The 27326-nt window shown below is 39.5% G+C and overlaps 1 protein-coding gene across 8 annotated transcripts in view; it reads right to left on the bottom strand.

Annotated features, from left to right (window-relative positions):
• Positions 1-521: 521 nt before the first annotated feature.
• Positions 522-27326, bottom strand: part of ITPRID2 (ITPR interacting domain containing 2) — a 72855-nt gene continuing 46050 nt past the window's right edge. For 3 of the 8 annotated variants that reach the window (XM_025163091.2, XM_088135737.1, XM_025163092.2), the window contains 9 exons: positions 20584-20675; positions 15917-17113; positions 14424-14501; positions 13142-13269; positions 10937-11087; positions 9679-9744; positions 6930-7328; positions 2501-2624; positions 522-1657 (listed from right to left, as the gene is read on the bottom strand). In XM_025163091.2, coding sequence (XP_025018859.1) covers positions 2514-2624; positions 6930-7328; positions 9679-9744; positions 10937-11087; positions 13142-13269; positions 14424-14501; positions 15917-17113; positions 20584-20675 — 2222 coding nt within the window. In that variant the 3' untranslated portion in view covers positions 522-1657; positions 2501-2513. Of the gene's footprint in view, positions 1658-2500; positions 2625-6929; positions 7329-9678; positions 9745-10936; positions 11088-11697; positions 11861-12779; positions 13066-13141; positions 13270-14423; positions 14502-15916; positions 17114-20583; positions 20676-27326 lie in introns of those variants that run through there. The other 5 variants (XR_015795202.1, XM_088135738.1, XR_015795203.1 and 2 more) reach the window with 5 other exon arrangements.

Here is a 27326-nt window from a genome sequence, read left to right on the forward strand (position 1 = left end):
TCATTCTGAACACAGAATGCTAGACTGGGTAGCCAGGATGGAAAACATACAACTCCTCCAGAAATTGTTGAACTACAGTTCCCAATCACTGGCCATGTTAACTGGAGCTATGAGGAGTTGTGGTTCAGCAAATTCTGGAGGGCAGCAGGTTCTCCTTCCTGAGATAGGTGAGTATGATTCAGCATAGCTTGTTATCTTGGCTGAATGTAGCTTCCTCCACCCAAAATATATGGAAAGGGGTTTCAGTCTTCATTATCTGCATCATGAAGTTGGGCAGCTCTATCCAAGGAAAGTCATCACTTTGGCTTTGTTATATGTCCACACTCATGGTGAGAGGGAGTCTATGGAAGGTCAAGTACATTTGTAGGAGGCCCTGTTTAAAGTTACTTCAACAAGGAAGACATGAGTAACTAGAAAAAGTAGTGGCAAAGTTATGGATGGAATGTGGACTCCCAAATTCTTTTAAGTGTATTGTCTTGGTCTCCAGTATCAAAATGTAAGAAGACACACCACTACATCTGTAGGCAAAATAAATATTTTTATTGGCATAGTAGCCTTTTTAAAAAGGATTCAGCCCTTGGGTGTATATTCCCAACACAAAGTTTTTTGACATACTTCTCCCAGTATTGTTACATTTTTATGAGTCACTGATTATTTAACAAAATCTTAATTTTATTAGCTGAAAACATTTTAAAAACATGTAAGGTAGCTGATTAGCATTTAAGACATGGCTATATTTCAACTCTTTGAGCATTAATGTATAAACTATGTATTAAGAATCACACTTGCTTCCATTTTTATTGGCTGTAATGAATGCCATTTTCCTTAGGCTGTAGGAAAAACAAGTGAATTTCCCGTAACAGCAGTCTAATGCTAAGCCCATGTTGTTACATACCACTTGTTTTGCCTTTTAAACTAGTGTTTTTCCAACTTGCTTTAGTAGGCAGAGGAAATGGCTAAAAACCACCTCTTAATATAATTGCAGAGTAGTTCATACATTAAGTTAAAAAAAAAAAAAAGACAAGACATCCCAAGAAAAAAGGGAAAGATAAAGAAAGCAGAAAATTATATAAATCCTTTTTTTAAAAAAAGGTTATCTACTATACAAAGATAAGGCTTTCAGTGTAAGCGTCTGTAGTAGTTTTAAGTAAATTCATGTCATTTTCTAAACTCTCTGCAAATGACAGCTTCTCCCAAGCGTTCATTTGTACAACAGCTTCTTCTCTTCTTTTTAAGTGGCACTTGATAACAGCAGTGGAAATGATTACTCCAAGCTCTCAAAGTGAAACAGTTATTGCACAGTTAAATACCTCACAGAGGTCAGCAGGGATTTTTGTTGTTGTTGTGTGAAACTATAACAATCCTAGGCTATTTATAACCAGGGAAGGTCCAGAAATCTTCAAGTCTTAGAAGGAACACACAAATAAATATTAAGGCTTGCAAGATAATCACAATTCTCTTGATCATTTATGCACATCAGTAAGATGAAAAGTGCCTGGATCTTAGCACATAGGCCTGACATGGGAAGACATGCAGCACACAAGTCACTGTTGCATACAACAGCAGTCTCTCCTGGTGTCAGGCTGGCAGGCAGATGCATCCGTCTACATATCCCAAAAGGAGACATCCACGGGGTCCTCTGGACCATATACTAACCCTTGGGAAAACAAACAAACACATTATTTGAAGTCAGAAGGAGATATACTTGGTTATTTAAAGCACTAGTGGGATAAACGTTAATATTCTAAAAACCATGATTTTGAATCTATCCTTGGATTCAAGAGTAATTACAGACAGGTGGCTTTGCAAAAGTTAATCAGACAATATTGCGAAGCGGACGCTTTATGGTTTAATTTTTAAAGGAGAGATTTCTAGTATTCTCCTTAAAGGTGATTTTCTAACTTGGTTCTGGGGTATTCTGATATATCTAGAAAGTTAACAGTAGGGTTCTCCAAAGTCAAGATCAGTAATGATGGGTATGTTTCCCTGGAAAGGTAGAGAAAATGGCTTTTCTCCGTAAAGAGCAGCACAGACACATTTCATGAGGATATTTTAAGAAGCACTCTGTTAACTATAGTTCCTACTGACATACAAAGGAAAGGTGGGAGACAACACGTTCTCCGGTGGACTGTGTCTCCATCCTATAACATTCCCAGCTATGTAAGTATAGAGAAATACATAGGAAGAACCGCATTACAAAGGAAAATTCTGCTGCTATTGTGTCTTTAAGGCTAGTCAGTTTTATACAGGATAGATCCAATTTCTGATAGTCTCAATTTGTATGTAATTACTTAATTTTATAATATAGTTTTTCCCACCCAAAGCGGACTTAGAAACTGGCCATTTAAAAGCAATGCAGACTTTGGCAGAATTCATAAAGGCAGGTTATGAACATATTACATAAGCAGTTGAAATGTTAGAAGTCATGCATATATTATGTATAAATCTTCACCATCCTATCAAGCAGTCCAAGTGATGGGCAACCAACTGAAGAACTTACCTGTAGTACCGATTCACGGCTGTGTTTCTTGCTTAGCAGTAGCTGATACGCCTGGGGAAGCAACAGCTGCTAACAGCCCACTTACAATTTCCCGTCTGATTTCCCCAACAATAGACTCCTTGATCTAAAGATAAAATCACAATTTACTTTAAGTGATGGAATCTACCAGATACTTTATTTATACAGAACTATAGCTTGCCCAGCCTCACAGATTCTGACTGGGAAATCCTCCTTTCCTCCGATTTTTATTCCCTACTTTGGAGTGGAGGAGGTGGGAATCACTGAATTCCTGCTCATTCAGTCTTCCTGTCTCAGTAGTTTCAAAATTTGGAGGCAGGATTAACACAACTGCCCTCATGCCCACCCGAAAAATAGCAGTTTCCATAGTGAGCAAAATGGCTAGGTTTTCCATGTAGGACCAACTACATTTCTTGTTTTACATGTGCTAGAACTGGGTGCATCACAGACTTCATGGGCCAAACCAGTAAACACCTTTCTACTATATTTTTTATCTTGTAAGGCAGTCTTCAAGTCCCTTTTTTTCTCCAGCCCTCTGAGCCCGTTGGACCAAGGCCACTAAAAACTAACAGTAGTTTCCTACCATTTTGAGGTGCAGGATATTTTACAAGCCTTAAAACAGTCATTATCACAGTTAAAAAGCAAAGCCCCCCTCATGTGATGTGGCCCTATTTTACAGCCTCTACATTCCCAAAATGTTCAATGCTGTCTTTGCTACAAAAATGTTGCCCGCTGATACAGGGTAACTCAGTTAAAATACTGAATAGGTTTATATAATGGGATAAATCATTGCATGGTTTAACTGCCTTAGTGTGTTATATAATCCCAACCACTCAATCATGGTTAAGGATTTTGTTATGTTGTGTGCAAACCTGGCATTGCACAATGTTCATACCAGTTATGAACATTTACATATAACTGACCAGTTATAATGTCAGTGACTAAATTAGCACATTCCATTTTCCAGTGGGTCCCTTTCTCTTCCAGTTAGTCCAGGGATCCATCCTTCCCTTGAGCTAGGAAGAAAAAGCTGGTTGCCGTGGGCATCAGTCATGGTCCTGACTGGGGACTCCTGGGAACTACAATCAAAAGTAACTGGATGGCACTACTTTGCCTATCCCTGTCCCAACAGCCAAGATGGAAGAGATTTCTCCAAGACTGCCCTTTCCATATCACTCTACCCACCACACAAAATCCATCTGATACACAGCTCTGTGTATTTCTGCCCTCAAAAAAGTGTTTGACCACCTTTAGAGAACTGCTGGAGCAGCTGTCTTCAGAACCAAAGGCTCTTAATTCTAGCCTCACTGACTCCTGAGGGTACTCAAGAGCAGCAGAGTAACAAGGCTATGAATAAACTTAATGGAAGTCAACTGCACATTCTGGAATGATCATTTCTGAATTAGCATAGTCGATGACCAAAGAACGAGATGAATCTTTGTGAGAAGAGGCAAGTTGTGTTCTACTCCCGGCTTAACAACAGCCAGACTTCCAGTGTGACCTTGGCAGGAAGCTATAAGCCCTCAGCATTGAAATTTGCTGGCTGCTTGAGGGATACTTCTGTACTCTGTGAGATAATGCATACAACTTTTCTTCTGGAAAGTAATGCTAAAGAACAAACCTTGGACCAGAAACTATAGCTGAATATATTAAAAAGAAATTTAAGGGAGGGGGGCAGGAGAGAAGAGAACCATATTCCCATATTATCTGAAAACCAGTACTCTGCATAACAAAGGATAAACTGTTTGCATGAAATAAGAACTTTCTGCTTCTGGAAAAATTTTCTTGGAAATGGAGATGTTTCAGCACATTCACATTACTTCTCTCTACCAAAACATCCATATCACTTGCAATGGTGTACCAGAATCTTGAAAAAACTTCACAGTAACTTCTAAAAATCAAGTCTCCCTTGAACAATTTGTTTTTCCTCAGTATCAATCCACTGATAAAAGACTTTACTACATTTTTGTTATGTTTTGTTCTATTCCATAAATCAAAGGTCAGACTGTATGTTTTTCGAACCAAGAGAGAACATATCTTGACCTCTTTCTTTTTCTTTCTTTTTCTGTAGGAGGACTGTACTAGTTTATTTTGAAGGGGGAGAAGGCTCTTTTTCATTCTAGTAAACAGAGGTCAAAAACTCAAACTCATTATAGGCCACTCAGAAATACTCTGAAATACTGGGTTTTTTTACGCCTTCACCCTGCCCCACCGCAAACAAAATAATTCAAACATACAGAAGGAGAGAAATCATTCACTATGCCACAAATTTAACATTGTGAAGAAATATCAAGAATGTGCATTAATACGTTTTCCTCCAATAGAGTCCCTCTGTTCTGAAAGCAAACAAAGCCTGGCTAAAGTTTGGGTATTTATGAGACTCAGGTCTGAATAGTCACTGACACACATGACACTCAACACCCCCTCTTCCTGCAACACATACATCATTGAGCACACTGACCAACTTTGGAATTTGAGAAATAGGGGCTGCATCCTTCCACCCACTTACCTGGAATGTAACCAAGAGAGCTCAATGGGACTTCTGTACAGAAATGTGTCAGAGGGTGCAGTTAAACTGTTTGAGATTCAGACAGATAGTCTACCACATCTTCACTAGTAGGTACCCGTTATGTAAATGCAACTTGATGTTTTAAAGCATTCACTGGACCCCTTGAATGTCATGAGATTTTGGCAACCTCATGTGACGACTTTCAAGACATCAGCCATTTTTCATATAGTACAATTTAACTATACAATTATTGTCCATCCCAGATTATGCAGAAAGGCTAGGTGCTAGCCGTCACTGAACAGAAACTATATGACATCTTTCCTTCAGATGTAGGCTGTAGATGTGTATAATGTATCTCAAAGCTAGAATGGTCAATCTTTAAGCATGGCCACTGGGAATTAAGCTCCATAATACCTATCAGAATGCACATTTAATTCATGTCTTTAAGATAGTTTGACTGTCTTCTAACTCTAGGAATTGGCCTATATGCAAACAGTTTGCATGAACGATATGCAATAGCCTGCTTCAGGCATTTATCTTACAGGGTGCAACACAAAGATCCCTTCCACTCACACTGAACAGACAGCCAATCCTGTCAGTTATGCATTGACTGAAACTGCACTCTGGAGAAGAGATCGAAGTGCACCCCTCACCAGGCCTCTCTTGCTATCCTCAATCATGACAACCTGAACCATTGCTTATATGATGCAGGGCCTCCTCTGTTAGACTGAAATGCATTCAACTAGTTACCAAAATTCCTTAGCTTGCAGATCCTTGTAGTAACCGATCCATTTTAAATACAACTAAGTATTAGTTATATAATGGCAGGGAGAGGCTATATTTCAATGGCAAAGCATGTGGTTGCATGCAACTGAAGTCTCTGGAATGCCAGTGTCAGGTGGAGTAAACATGCCTCAGTCCTGATGGACCACTACCCTGGCATAGCATAACTTTTTCCAAAGATCTGAAAATTTGCTACTTTTCCATTTCTGCAAAACCCTGGAAATCTAATGACCATAACTGACTAAAAATGGCCTAACTTCCTAGAAACAGCCACTGGAGAAAATCATGCTTTAAACATTGCTGGATTCCAACTATGTGAATATATTCTGAATTACAGGTGTCAAAGTGTATCAAAAAAAGGTCTTCCTTTAATTTTCTTTAAGCTGATTCTCACACCTCAAAGATTTTTGGTGTTTTTTTTTCTTTAAACAATAAAATCAGGGAGCTTCTTATTGGGCTGGGTTAATGATTACCAAAGTTAGTGAGGTGCTACAATACAATTAGGTTGTACAGTAGAATAGAAAACAGCATTTTCAGGCATTTATTTATTCACTTATTGGGATTATGCCCCTCCAACTCTCAGTTCATGGAAGTTTCCATGAGAGGACCTCTCTTATTCCCTTGTTATATTCAGCTGTCCTTCCTACAGAGTTTTCCCCACTGAAATTCTGGGCTGCTACTAAAGGGGAAAAAACTTGCAGCCACTTAATGTCTCTCAGTGGATGAACAGCAATAGCCTTATTAACTGTTATATTTTAAAAATAAACTAGCCAATTGTAATTGATTAGCTGATCAATTATCCTTTTCTCCAAGATGTTCTAACCCTTTTCATCAAAATCCATTTTGATTAATTTAATTTGTTTAAATTAATCTTTCCTTCTTGCCCATTTTCAGCTACTCATTCTCAATTCAGACTTTGGCAAAACCTCTGACTGAAAGGGAGAGAGATGGCCTAGGCCAGCGTTGTCCAAACTTGGCCACTTTGCTGGCTGGGGAATTCTGGGAGTTGAAGTCCACTCATCTTAAAGTGGCCAAGTTTGGACAACACTGGCCTAGGCATATCCATGCAAGCACACAAAATCCTCCCAGTAGGAATACTCCAGCTGACTTTGCCCTCACCTCTCGGATGACTTGCTGCAGTTCCTCATTCTCCACATTCTTGGACATTTCCTCAGCTGCAGGCCCAAGGGGAAGCTTTTCAAGTTTCTGCCCCACAGTGGAGGTGGATGTCAAGTGCTCCTCAGGTGGCTGCCTGACTCCTGCTCTTGCAGGCGGAGAGGGCATCAAGGCTATGCTTGCCCGGTACACCTTTTGGCTGGGTGGCTTGCACCTTTCAGATGACCGCCCGTGGGCTTTTCTGCTGGCTTGACTAGAACACACCGAAGAGGAATCAGAATGCGCACAGTGATCAAATGCAGATTCCGAGCCTTCAGGTGGAGGAGTGTGCATGCCAGGTTCCCCCAGTCCCAGCCCTAACTCTGATTTCAGAGATGATTGCTCTCGAATGAGTTCAGAGACCTGGGGATTCAGGAAGTGGAAAGAATCAGACACTGTAGCAAGAGCATAAACATAGTTTCTTGCACTTGAGTCATGAGCCTTATTTTAGTTACCTGGTAAACAGCCCTGCACCCCTAAATACCTAAAGGCCTACCATGAATTCAGTAATAACACCCCCCACCCCCAATCTCATCTGTAGAGGATAGGCACAGACTCTAATGTGTAGCTTTGGCCTGTACTAGAGAAAAATGCAGTGCTGTCGATAGAGAATAGTAATGCCACGTTAATCTATAATGAATTAGTAAAATTTTCTGATAGATGACATAAGCATTACTCCTCCATCCCACCATACAATGGAATTACAGGAATTAGTAACTGTTGTATCATAAATGAGAGAACTCCCAAAAAATGTAATTAAAAGGCCTTGAAAGTTCTCTTTTTTACCCTTCATCCAACAACAAAACCCACAAGAAAATATCACTTAATAAATAAATACATAAATTAAATTGTTGGCAAACAACACAGATCAGAAATCCACTACTGCAAATTGGGTGTAGACTGAAAGCCAGCAAGGTGTAGCAGTTCAGGTGCTGGACTGGCTCACAGGCTCAGTTCCACCTTGAGCCAAATAAACTCAATGGGTAAATTTGGGCCAATAGCTTTCTCAGTCCATCCTACTCCCTGGGTTGCTATAGGGAAAAATAGGATTAGGAAACACTACGTGTGGCTCCTTGAGGTCCTGAAGGAAAGGCAGGATATAACTCTAACAAGGAAACTCTAACATCAAGAAATAGTTTTTCCAGTGTTAGCCATCCATGTGTACAGAAGTGAAGAATTAAATCCACTTTCCCAACAGGCAATTGCAAAATCTTGAAATATGCTATTGCTAGAGAAAATCATTTAATAGCGTATAAACTCCTCTAAAATAATATGAAGAGTAAAAAAAGAATAGGAAGACCCCTCAAAACATGAATCAACCTTGGAGTTAATCATATTCTTCTTACCTCCAAGGTTCAAAGTAATTCTAGACCATCTGTCTAGTTATTTCACTTGTGTCAAAGATGGGAATAATTTGCCACCTGAGAAAATGTCCTAAGGATCTTTATGCCAAGATAAATAAATGAATAAGAACACAGTCTAAACGCTCAATTTCTAAACATGTCAAAATTGTTTTTGGAGACCCAATGGCATCAAGTCTGACTTACTCCAATTCATAAAGTAACCAGATAGGATTTCAAACTCAAATATTAGCAAAATAAAATTAGGAATAGAGGTTTTTGGATTATCTAACATCTGCATATAGCGATGGGTGTCTAGGAGGGGAGGATACTGGTGGTGGTGATAAAATGACACAAATACCATGAGTTATGTTCTTGTGTCAGATGTTGAGAACCAAGTACATAAAGAGGGATTTGTGTTATGGCATCACTGTACCTACATTGTCACTTTTATGCCACAGTGACTTCCTGTAGACACAGCTGCATACAGCAGAATCTTGTATTTTGCCTTGCCTATTTCAAGTCCTTTACTATTTTCAGAATTTCTTTGATATAGGCAAGAGGTTTTGAATCAGATTAAAAGGAAAGGGTGAAAAATAGGTCATCCTTAATTACTCCAGTAGTTACTTTATATCCAAGACTTTGAACATATCCAAATGTATCAGCTTCCCAGGCACCTAGACATCTAGGAAAGTCCTGTCATCTAAACATTTCCAGAAACTACTTTGTAGTGACAAGAAGCTAGTCTTCTCCAAGATAGCACTTGGGAATGGGGTCCAATAAGCCAGCAATAAGCACTGCTTAAAGCATATATTTTAATACTGACAATCCTCAATGACTAACTCCATATTTCAATTTTGACGACTTTTAAAAATTCTGTTTTTATCTTGTTTTTACTTTATTCTAGAAAGATTTTTATAGTTTTTGTAAAATGGTTCAGGATTTTTTTATAAAGTTAATTTAATCAATAATGAACATCCTATTCTGTTATGGAGGATTCCCCAACTTTCAGGAATAGCTTGAGTAAACATGAGAGATGTTGGGGGATAGGGAGGAGAGTAAAATCCAATCAGCAAAAATCAGGTGCCCCTATTCCTCCAAGTGAAATCCTATACTGGATACCAGCCCCTAAATCATAAGATACCCACCTTTCTCAGTGGATAAGTATCTTCACTCCTGCTTAAATTAAAACTGAAATCAAACAGAGCACCTTAATTCCATAATTCTGAGTTGTTTGTACACACCTATGACATTATGCACAGTCCTGTTCATAGCAATGAAAGACAGGCGTATTGCTTTTTATTATTTTCCTTCAAGCCAACATTAATTAGTAATTTTGCACATTCCTGCTTTGGCTGAATAAGGTTACTTACTGGCTCCATCACATTCAACGGAGAAGGACATGACAAATTATCAATGCTTCTGCTACCATACATTCCCTGGAAGGGAAGAGGAAAGGAGAAATTTGGATTATTATTTCTGAAAACTATTCACATTGTTTAATTGCCCATGCATTTTAAGATAAGGGCAATCAAAAAAGCATTGCAATGAAAAAGACAGTGAAGCCTATTTTAGAATTTTAGAAGGTGTTGTGTTTCTATGAATGTAGTAAGAAAGAAAACTATTTAATAAATCACAAGCAATTAAATTCTCACCCATCCCATCCCCCCAGGTTCTTTCATCTCTCTCATATTTGATTGTTCCTCTTCCAGGGAAAAAGGAGAAACCTGACCATGTTAAAGGCAACATTTGGTAAATGTGCAGTCTACAGATCTGCTTTATCTGTAATAGCTGTAATCATCCATTGGTTGGGCTTCAAACTCTATGAATCGCAAATAAGAAAAAGAAGTCGCATCTTCTATAATTTAGTTTCTTCTGGTTCCTTGTATAAAACATTCTTCACTCCATTTTTTCCATATTAAGAATCCAGAGAAATCAGATAACTAGACCCTTCACAAGGCAGTTATTAGATAACTGAATGAGAGGCAATTCTAATACAGTAACGCATAATTGATAATAAAATTGGATTGCTAATTATTGTTAACAAGTTTAGATTATCTCTGTATGTCAGGATTTTATTTTTTATAAGAGAGCCACATATCTGCAGGAACTGGACCAGCACACTACCAGCCTCTTCAGCCTACATCTGAAGGAAAGATGTAATCTTCCAAACCCGTGAAGATTTATACCTGAATCAGCACGTCATCGTCATCTGTGTGGGCTGCCCACCCAAGATGCCAATGTTCCTAATATTAAATTGTGTTACGCTATGAAACATGGATTCACCTGAAAATCAATGTATCCCAAAACAAATTGTTCACTTCATCAGCTGTACAGGCTGGAGGCAAAATAAAAATTGAGGGCAGGAGTATAAACCTCACTCCCCATCTACACTGCAGTATTACTTCCCTTATGCAGAAGTTATACTGAAATTATTCTTTCATTAAATAGAAATTGCATCTTTAATCTGATCAAATTGGGACAGGGCTTTTTCCCATCAGGCAGCAGGTAATTTGTACCTCTTTGGGGAGAAACAATCAGGCTATTATCATGTCCTTGCTTAGTATGGAGCAACTGTATATTTCTGATATGCACAGACACTTGAGACAATGGCCAAAACACAAAACCCACCATGAAGGTTTGTTGTCTGCAAGGTGATGATTCATGCATGCTCCTGAGCTGCTCTTCAAGAGCAAGCAGACGTTCCTCTAACTGCATTTCTAACTCCTGAAGCTCCATACGAACCGATTTTCTCAGAGTCTGGAGCTGATCAGCTTCATATCTAAATCAGAAGCAAGTTCAATAAAACAAAAAGAATTTTTGTCATCGTGTGGACCATAAGAAATAGAAATACTGACAATCATCTAAAACGGCGGAGGAACCTAACCCTATCAGTCCAGGGACATGCAAGACTATGCCCATTCACGTGAAGAGATCAGTGAAAAGAGCAGGAGTAAATTCAGATGAGTCCCACCTACCTAATTATAATACTCTTGAGCTTTTAAATTTCTTAAAAACTAAAGCTAAACATTTAACTTTCAATAATGTATTTACATATCTACAAACTCCCATCATTTTAAACAGAACAGAGAGATCCAGAATCATTTCCATAATACACTGTCCAAGGTAAAGGTACACTGGTAATCATGACCATGTATTACCTCCAAAGATCTTGAATTAGAAGTAAATCCCCCAGAACATCACCAGCACTCCACCTTAACCCAGGGGACTGCATTGAAAAAGGGAGGAGGAAATGCTAATAAGAGGAAATGATGGTGTAAAGTGGATGGGGCCCCATCAAGCACATGGAGGTATGCCCAGGATTATTTTATCTCATGGATTGGTTGTTTGTTTGTTAAGCCATATGTTTAGGGCTTATGCTATCCCTACCTGCACAGAAGGTATGATGCCAATTTTCAATTATTATGTCAGAGAGGGATTCAGGGACTGTAGAAGAGAATTCAGGGGCTATGTACAGGGACTTGCACTTTCCACAGCCATGGGTATTTATCACAGCAGGTCAAGCAATCCACAGAAACTGAACTTAATGCAAGGCTAAAGAAATTTAAGGAAAGAGCATGATTTTCAGAAAGTGTTTGAGGTAGATGTAATTCAAGTATCAGGAACAGTATATTATAGAAGCAAGGAAGACAGACAGACAGACAGACAGTAAGACAGATGCATAAAGGAGAGAATGTGCTGGATTAAGCAACGCCATAGGTGTGATCTGGAACACAATCCAGGCAACATTTTCAGGGGACAACTTCTGCAGAAAGAAATGGGATTTGATACTGTTTTGAAGGGCTTCAATGCATAATGAAGCCACCTTGGTAGACCTCAGACTGGAAACAAAAGCTAAATAAAAAGGACTAAACTAAGGAGGGATGTTCAACCAGCCATTAAACATTTTTTAATATATTGATACCCTCCTACAACATTCGGTGAATAAAAAGGAGTGATCCAAATTAAATTAATAGCCCCTGCAAAAGTGGATAGCCTTGGGATTAGTCATGGTTTCCCAACTAAAGTACTTCACAAGTATAATAAAATGGTATGTATGAGATCATGGAAGGGTGGAATTTTAAAAAGTATACAGAAGGTTAAGTCTCCCTCAAGCTGAGCTCAACTCTTGGTGACTTCCTGAACACGTCCAGGCAGTTTTCTTGGTAACAAAATGAAAGTGATTGGCCACTGCCATTTTTCTACAAGCCTTTTTTAATAAATAAAAATCTCTGTCTAGCCTACAGCCAGGGATGTACGTGACTTCCCATCTAAGTAATAACGAGGTCTGCTTAGTTTTTCCAGTCAAGATTGGCTATAAGTATCTTAAGAATAACTACTGTATAAAATCTTAACACAGTAAGGATATAAAGACGTTTCCCACAAGATTGGGATCCTTCTTGTTGGGAACATCCAAAATCTAAAACTAGGAACTTGAACTGATGAATGTATAACCAAAGAGAAAGAAACTTACCAAGAGAAGAGATCATAGCAAAGGACAAAAAGCTGATCCAGAGAGACGTATTTGGAGCAGAATGAGCAGGAGAAAGATGGCAGGAAAAGGAAATTCAGCATGAGAATAGTTGCAGCAGTTTAACATCAGTAGTGATCAGAAAAAATTGTTTTAGCAGCAGAGGCAGAACACTGTATGTGCAGAAGAGGAGCAGCAGGACTTGCTAATTTATTTAGATGGACAACAAGAAGGAGAAGCATGTTTAAGATTAATTCAAGATTGTATACCTGGAAGAAAAAAAAGTGCTCTGAGAACATAATGGACAGGAGGATTTTAGTAAAAGAGAAGAAAAAACTCAACATTGGCACAAGTGCAATAGTTACCTCTCTTCTTCTGTCATGTGCTGATAAACAGCAGTCTGCTGGCGCAACATGGCCAATTCTAAGTCCATCATTTGAGTTCTAAAGAGATTTAGGTTCCTTCTCACCACTTGAAGATCTTGGAAAGTATTCTAGAGAAACAGACCCAAACATTAAGTCTTTGCACACCTGAGCTCCAGTCTGCAAGACAATATCCTATCAGTATATTTTCCTGGATATAATCAAAGTTCTAGACTAGAGGTCAGAAAACCTGCAAATCCTGCCTTATAGGCTGATTTTTTTTCCCAGCACCAGCTAAAGAATTCTTCATTCCAGAAAAAGCTCAGTAAAAGGAAGAGGAAAATAGGCTTAGTACAGGTATTCCTCACTTAACCACAGTAATTGGGACTGGAATTTCCATCGCTAAGTGATGTAGTCATAAAGCACAATGTCACGTGACTGTATTTCTTAGCCACAGAAATCCTGGCAGTCCCCATCGCCATCATTAAGTGAGGACCTCACATGATGGCAACTTGCAACTTCCTGACAGCTTCCAACAAGCAAAGTCAATGGGGAAGCTGGCAAGAAGTCGCAAGTCCTGGGTGGTTCACGAGCAGGCCAGCGGGTGGGTGAGTGCTATGGAGTGTGGCCAGGTGGGGGTGCTGCAGCACCACACAAATGTATGCAGGCAGGTATCCATTACAGAGTATGGGCGGGGAGTCCTGCGGGCATGCGCACTACAGAGTGTGAGATTCCTGGGATCCCATACTCTGTAGGGGGCTCCTTAGAAGAAAAAGTGGTGGTGCCAACTTACCAGAGGCTTGCGACCTTCCCTGCTGGCTTCCCTATTGACTTTGCTTGTGGAAGGCGTCAGGAAAGGTTGCAAAGGGTGATCATATGACCCTGGGACATTGCAACCGCCATAAGTGCGAGCTGGTTGCCAAGCACCCAAATGACAATCTCTTGACTGGAGGGTGCGACAGCTGGAATTTCGAGGACCAGTTGTAAGTACCACTCGTTCAGCACCACTGCAACTTCGAACGGTTGCTGAATGAGTAGTTATTAACCAAGGACTACCTGTATGTAAAGGTGCAACCAATGCATATACATCAGTCCATTTTTTTTTTCCTTTTGAGAAGGAAGACAACAGCCAACCAAAAATAAAAAAGTCACCACAAAAAGGCTTCATTCATATACATTCATACTATATACATCCACAACCTGGAAATGGCATCTTTATATCTGTTTCCTAAGCCTGTATTCCATTTGTCTATCATTTATAAGGGGAAGAGAAAGGACCATTTACTTCATAGAGAGGTAGAATGGATGATCTCTGAGTACTGTAAGAGGCTGCAGTGAAGTCGTGAGTTCTCATCATAGTGTTCTAGTGGGAAGAAAAACAAACACACACCTGTCAGATAACTTTAACCACCGGAGGCAATGAGAGACCAGCAGTCAAGCCCTGACACAGCAGACAATGTGAGAATGAATCACGGACTTACAGAAGGAGTGCTGGGTCTTGCTCACTCTGCTTTTCTAGAACCCAACATGATGGGTGAATTCCACTGGTATATTTGGTGAAGCAAGAACAGATTTTTGATCCTCACACTCCAATCTGGGCCCCTCACTCAACATGACAGCCATGCCCATCGTATCATGAGCAGTTCCCTTAGTTCAGTGCTGTCCAAACTTGGCCACTTTAAGATGAGTGGACTTCAACTCCCAGAATTCCCCAGCCAGAATTCCCCAGCCAGGGAGTTGAAGTCCACTCATCTTAAAGTGGCCAAGTTTGGACAACACTGCCTTAGTTCCTTCTCCATTTGTAGATGTGGGAGTTACCCTTCAGATCTGCTCTGCCTTTGTTGCAGAACCCTAGACCTCTGAAGACTGACACATGCGGGGAAGCTTTAGCACGGGGAAGGGGCATATTCCCGAACAGCAACCCCTTGATGTGAGTTGATGCTGCAGGATATACGCTTGCAGATAGCATTTTCTTCAACTGAGCAAAGGAATAGTTCTAGATTGAAAACCCTTTCCCACCCTTCTCTAAATAGCAATGAATGCCACCCATGGAGTTATTTATCTGTGAAATAGGTTACACACATAGACACACCCCGGGCTTGTTTAACATGGCAAGGCCAGTATACCCTGGAGCTTTATGAACTAAAGAGGCCAAGGGAAAAAAATTACATTCCATGAACAGAATGAAAAAGCAATTTCACCTTCACAGTCAATGGATTTCACAATAGCTGGCTAAGCCTACTCACTTTCTGCTTGATAATCCCTGGGAAAAAATTATGCCGGTTCAACTCTTTTATATGATAAAAGAGATTTTATATTTGAAAGTATCTTCAAAAAGGTTAAATCTCTCCAACCCACCCCCTAAACACAAGACTTTGGCAACCATCCAGCAATTTGACAGAGATACTAAGTACAAATGGAGAAAAAAATTGGTGTGGATTGTGGAAGGAGCAGTAAAATGTTCAGGTTAGCTGTCTTCATTACAAACCATGGAGCCATAATCCAGCATTCCCAGATTTGCTCCTCTCTTTTCAGTTTCATCAATGTTGTCCAGAAAATTGTATGGCATAAGTGTCTCATACTGTGTTTCATCCTCTTTAATGTATTATGCATTTTTCCAAGGGGAAAAAAATAAAAAGATGATGGGCAACCTTTCCCATCATCCACAATGATCCACACCATTTAGGTGGGAAAGATGGGTACTGCAGTCCAGCATATCTGGATGGTTCTAGGTCAGAGTAGGGCTGGATTATAGCAACCAACTCCACTTTCCCTTACCTGTGAAAGGTTTTGCAAAGAGTTTCTGATTTCGTGCAAGACTCGCCTCAACTGCATTTCAACAGTGGAGGGAGGGTTTATGGAATGAAACCGGTGGGGATGTCCAACGTGCCTCAGCATATGAGGGCAGCCAAAAGGGGAAGGCCACCCGGCACAGGAAGAGCCAGGGGTGCTTGGGACGCTGTATGCACTGAAGGTCCTTGTGTGGTCCTGGAAGTGCTGGTCTGGACCATCAGAATGGAGAGAATGCAGCGAACACGATGAGCGAGACATGCATGGTGGGAGGTGCAAAGGGCAACTCTGTATTCTGCTGCAAGAGAACTCATCCGGCCCCTTGTTTCCAACAGGCTGGGAAGGTTCCTTCCTTGTGGGTGAAGGAGCAATGTGGAGGGTGGATTTACATAAAGAAGAAGAGCTCTTGTTAATGTCTCCGAAGGATGTTTCTTCTGGGGTATTCTCCTTTCCAGGATCCTCCTCTGTGTCATACTTGTATGTAAAAGAGGGAGGGCCACATAACATTTGCTTGCCTGGAGTTAGCTGGAGATTGACAGAGGAGACCACTCGCACTGGGTTGAGAAGAGTGGTTGGGAGGGATTGGGAACGTCTCAGAGGATAACCCAGTTCAGGGGCCTGATGCCTGTTCTTAAAAAGAAGGTCTTTTGATTTGAGCAGGGGGCGACTAGTTCTGGGAATGGAAGACCCACTGTCCTTCCTCTGGGCTCTTTGTAAAGCAATATTAACCCTCTCCACAGAAGAAGGAGAGGAACTGCTACTTTCTAGAGATGACACCGATTTGAGAATATGGTGAGTTTTATATGGAGGGAATTCGCATTCACTGCTCTTATCCACATCACTCTCTTCACTGCTTTCATCCAATGCCTCAGATTCTGCTTCATGGACTGAAACCATGTCGTTTCTTCTCTCTAAGCCACCTCTGCCACACTCTTCCTCTCTGCCACTTGAAGAAAGTCCATCTTGATGTCCTAACGTCTCCTGGCCTCCTGCATCCACCTCAGATACCACCTCTTTTCCCTGTTGTTCCATTTCCAAGAGGAAGAATTTCTCCTCATCAAGCTCACTGAAACTAGACTCTGGTTCGGCAACTGGAGTCTTGAGTTCCTCGCTATAGGATGTCACAGTGGTCTCGCTGTCACAGCTATCAGCGCTGCTTCCCATGGCCTGCAATGAGTCATGCCCCTATGGAGAACACATGGAAAAATGGTGGTTGAGGGGAAGGAGGAGAGGGAAGACAGAAGAATGAAAAACAGAACGCTTGCATCTTTAAAGAAATCATGAAAAAGGTGATTTTAGTATCCAGAACAGTTCCACAACATACATTGTTAAACAGTGTAATTCTATTTGAAGATAATTTTTCACTGGGATTCATTTTTACTTTCTCCAGACAGCTGCTTACACATTTGGCCAGCTCTGACAATTTCACAGAGATCCAGGAAGGCAGTTTAAACCTCCATGGACCAAGCAAAGCCTTCTTTGCTCAAGGCAAGTTTTTCTGGATCTCAGGGCACTTTTTTCAGACAGGCAGAATATGATCCATTTCCTCCTTGACAAATTGCTGTTTTGCCTGCTTCAAAGCCAACAATCAGAAAGTAAGAGATATGCCTCTGGAGTTCAATGCTGCTTGTTTAGCACTATGGTTTTATACGACAAGGTAAATGAAGCCTAAGCCACATTTTAGAAGCAAAACTAAATCATAACAGGCAAACTTCAGCTAATCATGGAACTGACCCAGTTTCTTGCTGCAAGAAGAGATGTTGGAATTGTTGTAAAGTTTTATATTCAGTAAAATTCCTCACACAAACAGTGCATCTCTATTCTACACTGTGATCAGAATTTAAACTAATTGTCAGTACAGACTAAATTATTCCATTACTTAATGTAAGTACGAAGAAAGCTATCAGTATTAGCATTATCAATATTATTAAACCTAGACAATACAGACAAGTATGCTCCATGTTCTCATTTCTTACAACATGAAGACATTTCAATAATATGTTAAAGGACTGAGCTAGTTGTTTATTAATATTTCATGGACCTTTTCTCTTGTTTTCAAATTTTAATTCATTTTTATCAGTAAATTACAGGTAGTCCTCGCTTAGCAGCCAAATTGGGACCAGCAACTAAGTGGAACATCACATGATTGCAACGGACTTACTTCACTTCTGCTGAAGTCCTTAAGCAAATCACCATGGTTGTTAAGTGAGACATCACATAACCATGACTTTTACTACCGACTCCTCCATTGACTCTGCTTGCCGCAAGCCAGTTGCGAAGCACACTAATGGCCACTACGTGACTGCAGGATGCTGCAATGGTTGTAAATGCCTGCTGGTTGCAAAGTGCCCAAATGTCAATCATGTGGCTGCGGGGATGCTGCAACAGTCGTGCAAGTACTGGTCATAAAGTTACTTTTGCAGCACTGTCATAACTTTGAATGGTTGCTTAATGAGGCATTTGGTAAGCAAGGCCTACCTGCATATTTTTTTTCTTTTTGATTGCATCAATGTTGTATTGTTTTTATTTTTGTTTAATTTCACTAAAAACATTTTTTTAAATTTAAAAAGCATTCTTAATTTTAGTTGTAAAAAAATATTGGTGGCCATAAGCTATGAAAATCTGGAAATCATAATTGCCATAATTTTGAAAACTGTTATCTAGACTGGTAGAAAAAATAGATCTACTTTTAACTTGACAAATCTTAACATCATCTAAAGATGGATGGGAAATTCTAGAGAAGCTAAACACATAATGCACTTATTCCTGCAACCCTGCTTATCTCTTATTTCCAGACTCATCATTTATTTACTTCTTCTTTGACCTTTGAAGTCCCAAGCAGTCTGGAACTGAAGGACAGCCTTCTTGCCCTTGTGCTAACTTAGTTCCCCTCCTTCTGAGTCTTTCTTTTGTGAGCCTTTACGAATGAAGTCTGGCAGGCAGGAGAGATTTATATTTAAAGACAGAGGACCTCCACCCCTTCTCTTTGTGTCCTCAGCACTGCAGCCGAGTTATACAATCTCCCATTCCAAGGAAGAACTGGGTACATGGAGTCCCCAGAGTTCAACAGTATCCCGGACTAATCTGCTGCGTTTGCACACATGCTTTGTCTGTTTTCCTCTTGGCTTCTTTATTAGGCATCAGGCAGAGCAATCATTTATGCCATCTAGTCTAAGGAAGCAGGAAACCAAGTAAGACAAAGAAGTAATAGTCAGGAAGCAGGACACACAGACCCTACAGTCCTCGATACAACTTTGGGATGGGAGGGAGTCAAAGAGAAACATAAGCCAAAGAGATATTTTGTGCTTGTGTGCGTGTGTGTTTGCATGACTGCAGTGGAGTGGGAAGTTCCCTTTTAATACAGACAGTAGTCAGTCAAGGGAACAAGCCAGAAGCAAGAGAAGTAAACCCACAATTTAAAAGGCAAGTGTGCTTCCTATTTTTACTGTGTTTCTGATTTGGTAGTGACATCAAATCCTTCCTAAGTAGTGAGTTTAACAGACCTTCTTTCTGAGTAAACATGTTCAGGATTATACTATTTCCTTTTTAAAATTGATTTAGATCCTTTTTTGCCCCCTTTATAATCCTGTTTTCCAGTGGCATAGCCTGTTTACAAATTTGTCTTTACCAGCCCACCTTTAGGCAAAGAATGGACTCTTAAGAAAATTCCTTTTGGCTTTTCTGTCTACTCCAATGACTTCCTTCTCTAAAGCAGAAAAATATTGGTGCAAAAAATTTTGCAACTGTGGTTCTTAACCATAATTTTTCACCCATCCTTTCACTTTACCCTGACACTAACTTGGTTCATTTTCCCTATCCTGAGCAATGGGGGCCTACTGTGTAGCACACAGATTTGGGCTCAAAGGATTGCTTTTGCATAAGGTGGGAAGCAGATCCATATACTCCCTTGCCATAACTGTTCTCAAGTGATATATCTACTTGCTTCAGTTTCACTGGTATAAAATGAGTTCCTGCTGAAGCCATCTCCAAACTTAATGGGTCATAAAGTGAGTCATGTACCAAAGTTACAGGGCAGAGTGCTTTTGTTCTGTGTTCCACAGAACAAAACATGCGGGAATGGAAGATGGATAGAAAGTAAGATGTTGTTGGCTCTGATTTACTTCCAAGTCACCAGTCATTACTAGTGGCAGGTATTAAACAGAAACACGGACTTCTTGTAGCAGCATCAATGCCATGCAATGTTCTTTCCCCAAGAACTTTACCAAGCCATGACATATACTTTTAGGATCAAGGGAATAACCTGGCATTTCCAGAAATATCTGGCTGATTGTTAAACTTTTAAAGACTCTTCCCTATTCCAGTCCCATGATATATGATGCTCTTTTTGTATACAGTGTGATGCAGTTGTGAGGACTGCATTTTTATGCTGCTGCTGCTGTACTTGCCACCTGGAGAGTGATGATCACATCTTGCAATCACAGTTGACAATAAATAGGAAATCTTTTGTAGCTAAAAGGCCCTACTGCAGTCCAATCCAATCATCCAGGTACAAAGAAAATGCCATTACTGAATTAGAATCCTAGAAAACAAAACCGTTCTCACATTTCCCCTAGGTACGCCAAAGGGATTCCTTGCTCACACTATAGACTGGTAACAATAGGGAAAGCAGAAAAGAAGCAATCCAAGAAATTTACCTGCAGTTGATTGAGCAAGAAGCAGTCAGTGGAAGAATCTTCTGCAAAGCCACTGCTGTCAGAATGCTGACTTGCTGATCGCAAGAGCTGATCTATTGGTGGGGGTGGGAGAAATGGGAAGACAGACAAATGTTAAATGCTCAGCAGATCTTCCAACATGTACATGATGCTCCATTTAGCTCTCAAGAGGATATGTGCATTTATTCATACAGATCAGAGCCCTGACCTACCAACCCAAAAGCTGGCTCTGACTCTTAGCTTTCCGGCCAAAACTGATTGTTTCTTTGGCTCTGTTTAGCCCTTAATTGGGCCTTCAGCTGGCTAATTTTTTTCTCTACACTGACGACACTTTTATCCCACCTTATCCCAAGGTGTTCAAAGCAACATATTTGGGGTCATCCCTCATTTTATTCTCAAGACAACCTTCTGGGGTAGACTGGACTGAGTGTTAGGAGGTGACCCAAAGTGAGCTAATGGAGTTCTCTGGTTAAGACTGGACTTTGAACCCGGGTCTCTCAGTTCACAATTAACATATTAATTAATGGAACATTATCTCCCCACCTCAGAAATTAGACTTGCCCTGACCCTGCTGACCTTTCGCAAGGCACTAAAAACCTGGCTTTGCCATTGAGCCTGGAGTCCTGATAGCATGGGTGAGCCTGTTTCAGTTTGAGTATTTATAAGTGTTCTCAGCTGCTATTTTTATGTCATTTTTGTTGTTTTTAATTCTGGTTGTTTTTTGTTTTTTATTCTGTTTTAATTGTGAGCCACCTGGTCTGGTATATGAGATGGGAGGCTTATAAATTTACTAAATAAATAAATATTAACTGTGCAGACTGTTTTTAGTTTTTAATTGTTATTTTTAATCTTTATTTTACTGGCATATTGTATCTTTAAAGGAATACTGTATCCATGTACAGAATATGTATAAATACTGTATCTGAATGAATAAATAAATAAATAAATAAATACATAAATAAATACATAAATAAATAAGATATTGTATCTTAAAGTTCCTTTTAAGTATTTTTGAAAAGCATATTGAGTATTTTTTACTTTAAAAGGCAGGAGAATCCTATTTTGAATTAATAGGTGTTTTTCTTTTAAAAAAAACAGAGATTCAAGCCACATGCTTTCCTGAGGGTAAACAAAAATGACACACCTCTTGCCCTGTACAGAGCCCCAACCAAAGAAGACACAGAGGCAATTGTTCAGCTGGGACCGAAGCAGGCTAAGCTTAGAAACTGGGCAGGACATATATCCCCTTCAAGCCAACCCAAGCTTTGCTCAGCATGCTGCATGCTGGAGCCTCACCCACAGCCCTTCCAGCTGATGGTGGTAGAGCAACAGCATTTGGGAAAACAGCCTATGTTCTGTGTGGGGCAGACTTTAAAACATTCCAGCAGGTCCAAAGTATACAAAAGAAGCCACAGAATGGCGATTTTCAACAAGGGACTCACAGCATAGACACATTTAAAATGTATGGCTAGAGTAAATTTAGTGACTCAAATCCAGCCCTGCTTTTTGTGCTCCTGGACTAAATTGCTTTTAAAAACTGCACAGTTTATAAGGAATGGGATGATAAGCAGGTTGTGGACGTTTCTGAATTATCAGGAAGTTAAATAGTTTTACATCCTTGAGACCAAAAACATTTTTTTAAAAAAATCCAAACAAATGAAGGAGAATTGAAAATGCTCTACAGTCTTCTAGAATAGATAAGAGTGAATTACAGACAGTTTTTATGTATTGAAAACACATCCTCAGAAGTTATTAATATGTCGCTTCTAAGTGTAAATAATCTGATTATTTACACAAACACATAGCTCAGAGATGAACAGCAGTTAGTTTTGGGGGAAGACTTCCAAATTTGTCCTCCCTCCTATTAGAAGAATGTTGGCCTTATTTTGTGTGGTTTTAAAATATAACACAGATGGCACTCTTGTAATCAAAATAAATAAAACACAGCAAGGCACTTTGTTGCTTTTGAACCTCAGCTTGCATGTATGTGTATCTGTGTCTATGTCTTTCTGTCTCTCTTTCTTGTTAATGAGCTACCAATGGATTTTCACGTTGCAGAGATAATATGCTTGGAATTCCATCATAAACAAGAAGGGTGCTCAGAAGGAGAATGTCCAAACATAGAGTACTGCATTGTCACAGCCAAGATATCGACCCACAAATATTGCTCCAGAAACAATCGTCATGGATCATCTACACCAAAGAGCTGCCAGAATTGTAGCCGTTCTTCACATAATATAAGCCCGTAAAGGCTCCTAACTGTGACTTTAAGGTTTGAAGAGCTCCTGATACAACGGGCTGAATCTAGCCTTTCTTTCCGCCATTGGCAGCATCCCACGAATGGAATTTACTACTGGCAGCAAAAAGGGAGAGCTGAAGAGGCGATTTTATCCAGAATAGCAGATGTTTAGGGCTTAGGAAGTGGGGTGGGGGGAATTTCATGAAAGTTGCCTCCCCTGTTCCACTAGTGGACACACTCTGTTGAATAAGCAGCATTCCACAGATGAAACAACCGCATTAGTGTATGCATACTTGCATGTGTAGGCATACACACACACAAACAGAATGCGCTAAACAGATGTGCATATCTTTTCAATAACTGAAATAATTAAGCAAATGTAAGTGGAGGGAATCAATAATCAATCTCATTCCACTCTGTGCTAAAGCCTACCCTTGTAATTCTAATGAATATGCTATGATGTGAAGGTGTCCACCCCAGAAAACATCCTATGAAGTTCTTTGAAATGTCCCACTATGTTCAATGCATCCTGCTCAGTAATACGGCTTTGTCTAATCTGCTCTCTTTGGGTGTATTGGATGGCAATCTTCCTTATCACAGTTATAAGAATGAAAGAACAGCTCTGCCAGATCGGGCCAACACCCATCTTTTTGTTTCTTTCTGAGACCTGCTTCACAAGAAGTAGAATACGGACTTACCCTTCTCCAGCCACTGCTCCTCTGCAAATGGTACCTGGAGGCAGACTGTTGTGAATCCCCAAGTAACACTGAATGTTCAAGACTATTAGCCCTTAATTAAGTCTTCCATGAATTTACCCCATCCCCTTTTAAACCATCCAGAATAATGGCCATTACCACATCCTGTGACAATGAACTCCACAGATTAATTATGAGTTGCAAGACGTATTTTCTTCTGTCTGTTTTAAATTTCCTTCCAATCAGTTTCCCTGGATAGCCCCAGTTTTAGTCTTTTGAAAGAGGGAGAAACTCATCTCCTTTCCCACTCCATGCATGATTTTATATATCTGAATAATTATAATAATAAATAATACAAATAATCCCCATGACTCTAAGCTAAACTGTCCCAAATATTCTAACCATGATCAAGTCCCTTGATCATTTTGGCTTCCCTCTTCTGCACTTTTTCCAACTCTCTTATATTGTTTTTCAAACATGAAAACCAGAACTGTACAAAGTAATCCAGATGTAGATACGCTATACATGTTCTAAGGGCATTACAGTGTTTATTCTCAACCCCTTTCCTAATTATTTGTAGCATGAAATTTGCCTTTTTTTACAGCTGCGGCACACTGAGTGTGTGCACATTTTTATTGAGCTATCCACTATGGCCCAAATAACTTTTTCCTGTTTAGTTATAGAAGATTATTCTGCACCTGTGCTTTTCGTTCAATGTGCATTAATTTACCCTTATTTAAATTGAACTGTGTTTGGTACTTCGTTGACTGTTCACCTAGTTTAAACAGATCATTTTATAATTCTTTACTTTTGGCTTTCATCACCCTGAATAGTTTGGAATCATCTGCAAATTTGGCCAGTTCGCTGCTTACCCATGTCAAGGTGAGTAGGTTAAAAAGCACCTGTCCCAGTACAGATCCTTGAAGTATTCCATTTCTTACCCCTCAATTGATAAAACTGACCGTGTATTCCTATTCTTCATTTTACATTTTGTGACCAGTTAGCAACCTATAAAAGGACACGGCTGTTAAGTTTACATAAGAATCTTTGATAAGGAGCTCTGTCAAAGGCTTTTTGAAAATTGAAAATGCTTTGAAAAGCATACAGGGTCAATGGGGTCACCTGTAATTGCATGGCTGTTGACTCACTCAATAACTAGACAGTTGTTTTTGCAGAATCAATGCTGATTTTGCTTCAGAATTTTGAAATTCTGTTCCACCAATTTGCTCCAAACAATTGGGATGACTAGCCTTCAGTTTCCCAGATCTCTCTCCTGTCAATTTAGCCAATTATCAAACTGCTGTGGAGGAGGAGCGCTCTAATGCAACATATGTAGAAAACATTTGGTTGGGCAAGGCTGTTCTTATCTGCACTTGCTTAGAAACCAGTTTGTACTCCCTACAGTGGGAAGACAGTGGGGGGTGGGGGAGGCTAATTTGGGACAAGCCTATAAGCATCATTTTTTTTTTGGTCGTAGCTACCTTATTAGAACTAGTTTGCATAAAGAAACTGAGTCCTAAGTAAAAACCTGGACCATTACTGCCCAGATTCTCACTTGCTAGAACTTTTAACATCACATGTATCTTGTTGGGCAAATGTCTATTCATATACAGGATGTATTCCCTAATACTGGAATTTATCTCTCCCCTCTGTCTAACCCTAGTCTGGAAATAATAATGGGATGTCAATCAATATGCTATGCAATATTTTTGTTCCTGTAACTTACAAGAAATAGGAGAACCTGAAGACTGGAATATGTGAAAAATCACTGCATGTATGTTTACTATTCAACAGGGCCAACAATGGAACAGAAAAGGTGTTAGACTGGGAATATCCAAGTTAAAGTTCTGTTAATAAATGAAGGGCTCAGGAGTATGTTGGGTAAAATATAAGCGGCTACTGCAAAAATAAAATGCAGAAAAGATTCTACATATTCAGCTTTTTAGAGGGAAGTGAGAAAAAAATAATGATCAATATCATGGCTTTTAATTTAGCTCAAACAAAATGCTAGTTTTAATTATTCCTGAATTTCAGGGTATACACCTGTTGTTCTATCTTAATGAGCTGTACTATGCATACAGGAATAAGGTCAGCTTTGATCCAGGGCTCTTCTAGATAAAAAGGATCTTAAGAAACCAAACCTTTAAGGACTGCCACTAGCCAGAACAGAAGATACTAAATCCCTGATGATCAAATAAACCTGTTCAGTATAAAGCAGAATCCCACAGGCATTTTTCTATTCTAAATTTTCAAGACATTTGGACGTTAATTTTTTTTCCCTTGCACAGTTAGAGATTTATTTTTAAATGTGTATTTGAATTTTGGCAAATGCCAGTAGATCAAACTTCATGGCCTGTATAAGATATACCCATCAGGCCATCTGTGCATAAAAATAGCAACAATTTCCTGAACCAAAATTTCTTTAGCTAGTGAAGACTGTGCATACTGAACATTTCATTTCACTTCATGTTATAGCATCTAGCAAATAAAACTTTTTGTTCCAGTCCTGCCCTTCAAAAAAGCAAACCCTGCAAGAAAAACATACCTCTACTTGGGTTATGTAATAACAAATACCAATGCTGAACACACAAAAGACAAACTTGTTTTCCACTAATTAAAATTCATTATCTAAAAAGAACATCATATTAACTGTACTGGAGAATTGAGCTTTTTCCCCCTGAATAATGTGTTATTAAGTTAAGCTGATTATGATGAAAGCTTACATTAAGAACAAAAATAAAACAGGAAACACAATTCATAAAATGGACAATGCAAATTAAAAAGCCTGCTATTAATACAAGGAAATAGAATTACAAATTCTGTGAATTTAACATAAAATGCTAACATTTTTACCTTTATGCCTAAGGCTTTTTTAAACAAAGAAACAAACCAATGAGATAGTATACATTTTACTGCACCCTATTAAATAAGTTGTTGATAGCAGCTACAGTCTGATCTTTGAATGAACAAACCTATCAAAAATATATTACCAGTTTAAGAAAGAAAAAGAAAACAAAATCAAAATAGTAGCTTTGTAGGCAAGTCATAAGCCAACAGATAGAAATAATACATCTGTTGTGAATAGACTTACAAAATAAGCAGTGGAAACAGATCGATGGATAACCAAAAGATTGAATGAGATTACCATCCAGAGAAATGCCAAGGGTTTTCACACAAGGTTTAAATCAAGCCTGAAGAACTGAAACTGACAGATTTAGTCTGGTAGTAAGCTAACTGATTGTTAAAGACACCTGTAACTAAACTAAGTGTATACAGTTAGATATACAGGTATCTAAGCTCCTGAGCCAGGGCATACATATACTTACTGGTGTTTTTTCAACCTGCTAATGGCAGTCACATTCTGAAGCGAAATTAGAGCTACATTTCATTCTATGTTCAAAGAAAAATATGATCTCCACTGATCAAAGAATGCAGGTATTCTCTTTGCTACTGTAGTCTAGACCATTTATTACTCCAAGCACAGGACCTTTCTTTTCACGCACCAAGTACATACTCTCTAGACCATGGTGGTTCTTCTGGAGTGCTTTCTTTCCATGCCATTACAGAACGAACCACATACTGGCAAAGAAAGAGGGAGAGGACAGCATTTGCTTCATTCTCCTGTGCTGAAAAGCAGAGGGATGCAACTAACATGGACACCCAACAAAGATAAAAACTCCGTGAGCATCCTCATAATCAGTCACCGTATGTTCTAATTTGGAAATAGAAGGTACAGTCCTAGAACAGTCTTACTATGGAGGAAGCCCCACTGAACGCAGTGGAGACTTAAT

Source organism: Python bivittatus, unplaced genomic scaffold (genome assembly GCF_059951505.1).
Source record: "Python bivittatus isolate LINGU-HERP-01145 unplaced genomic scaffold, Pbiv_v1 ctg000200_np1212, whole genome shotgun sequence".
Lineage (NCBI taxonomy): Eukaryota > Metazoa > Chordata > Lepidosauria > Squamata > Pythonidae > Python > Python bivittatus.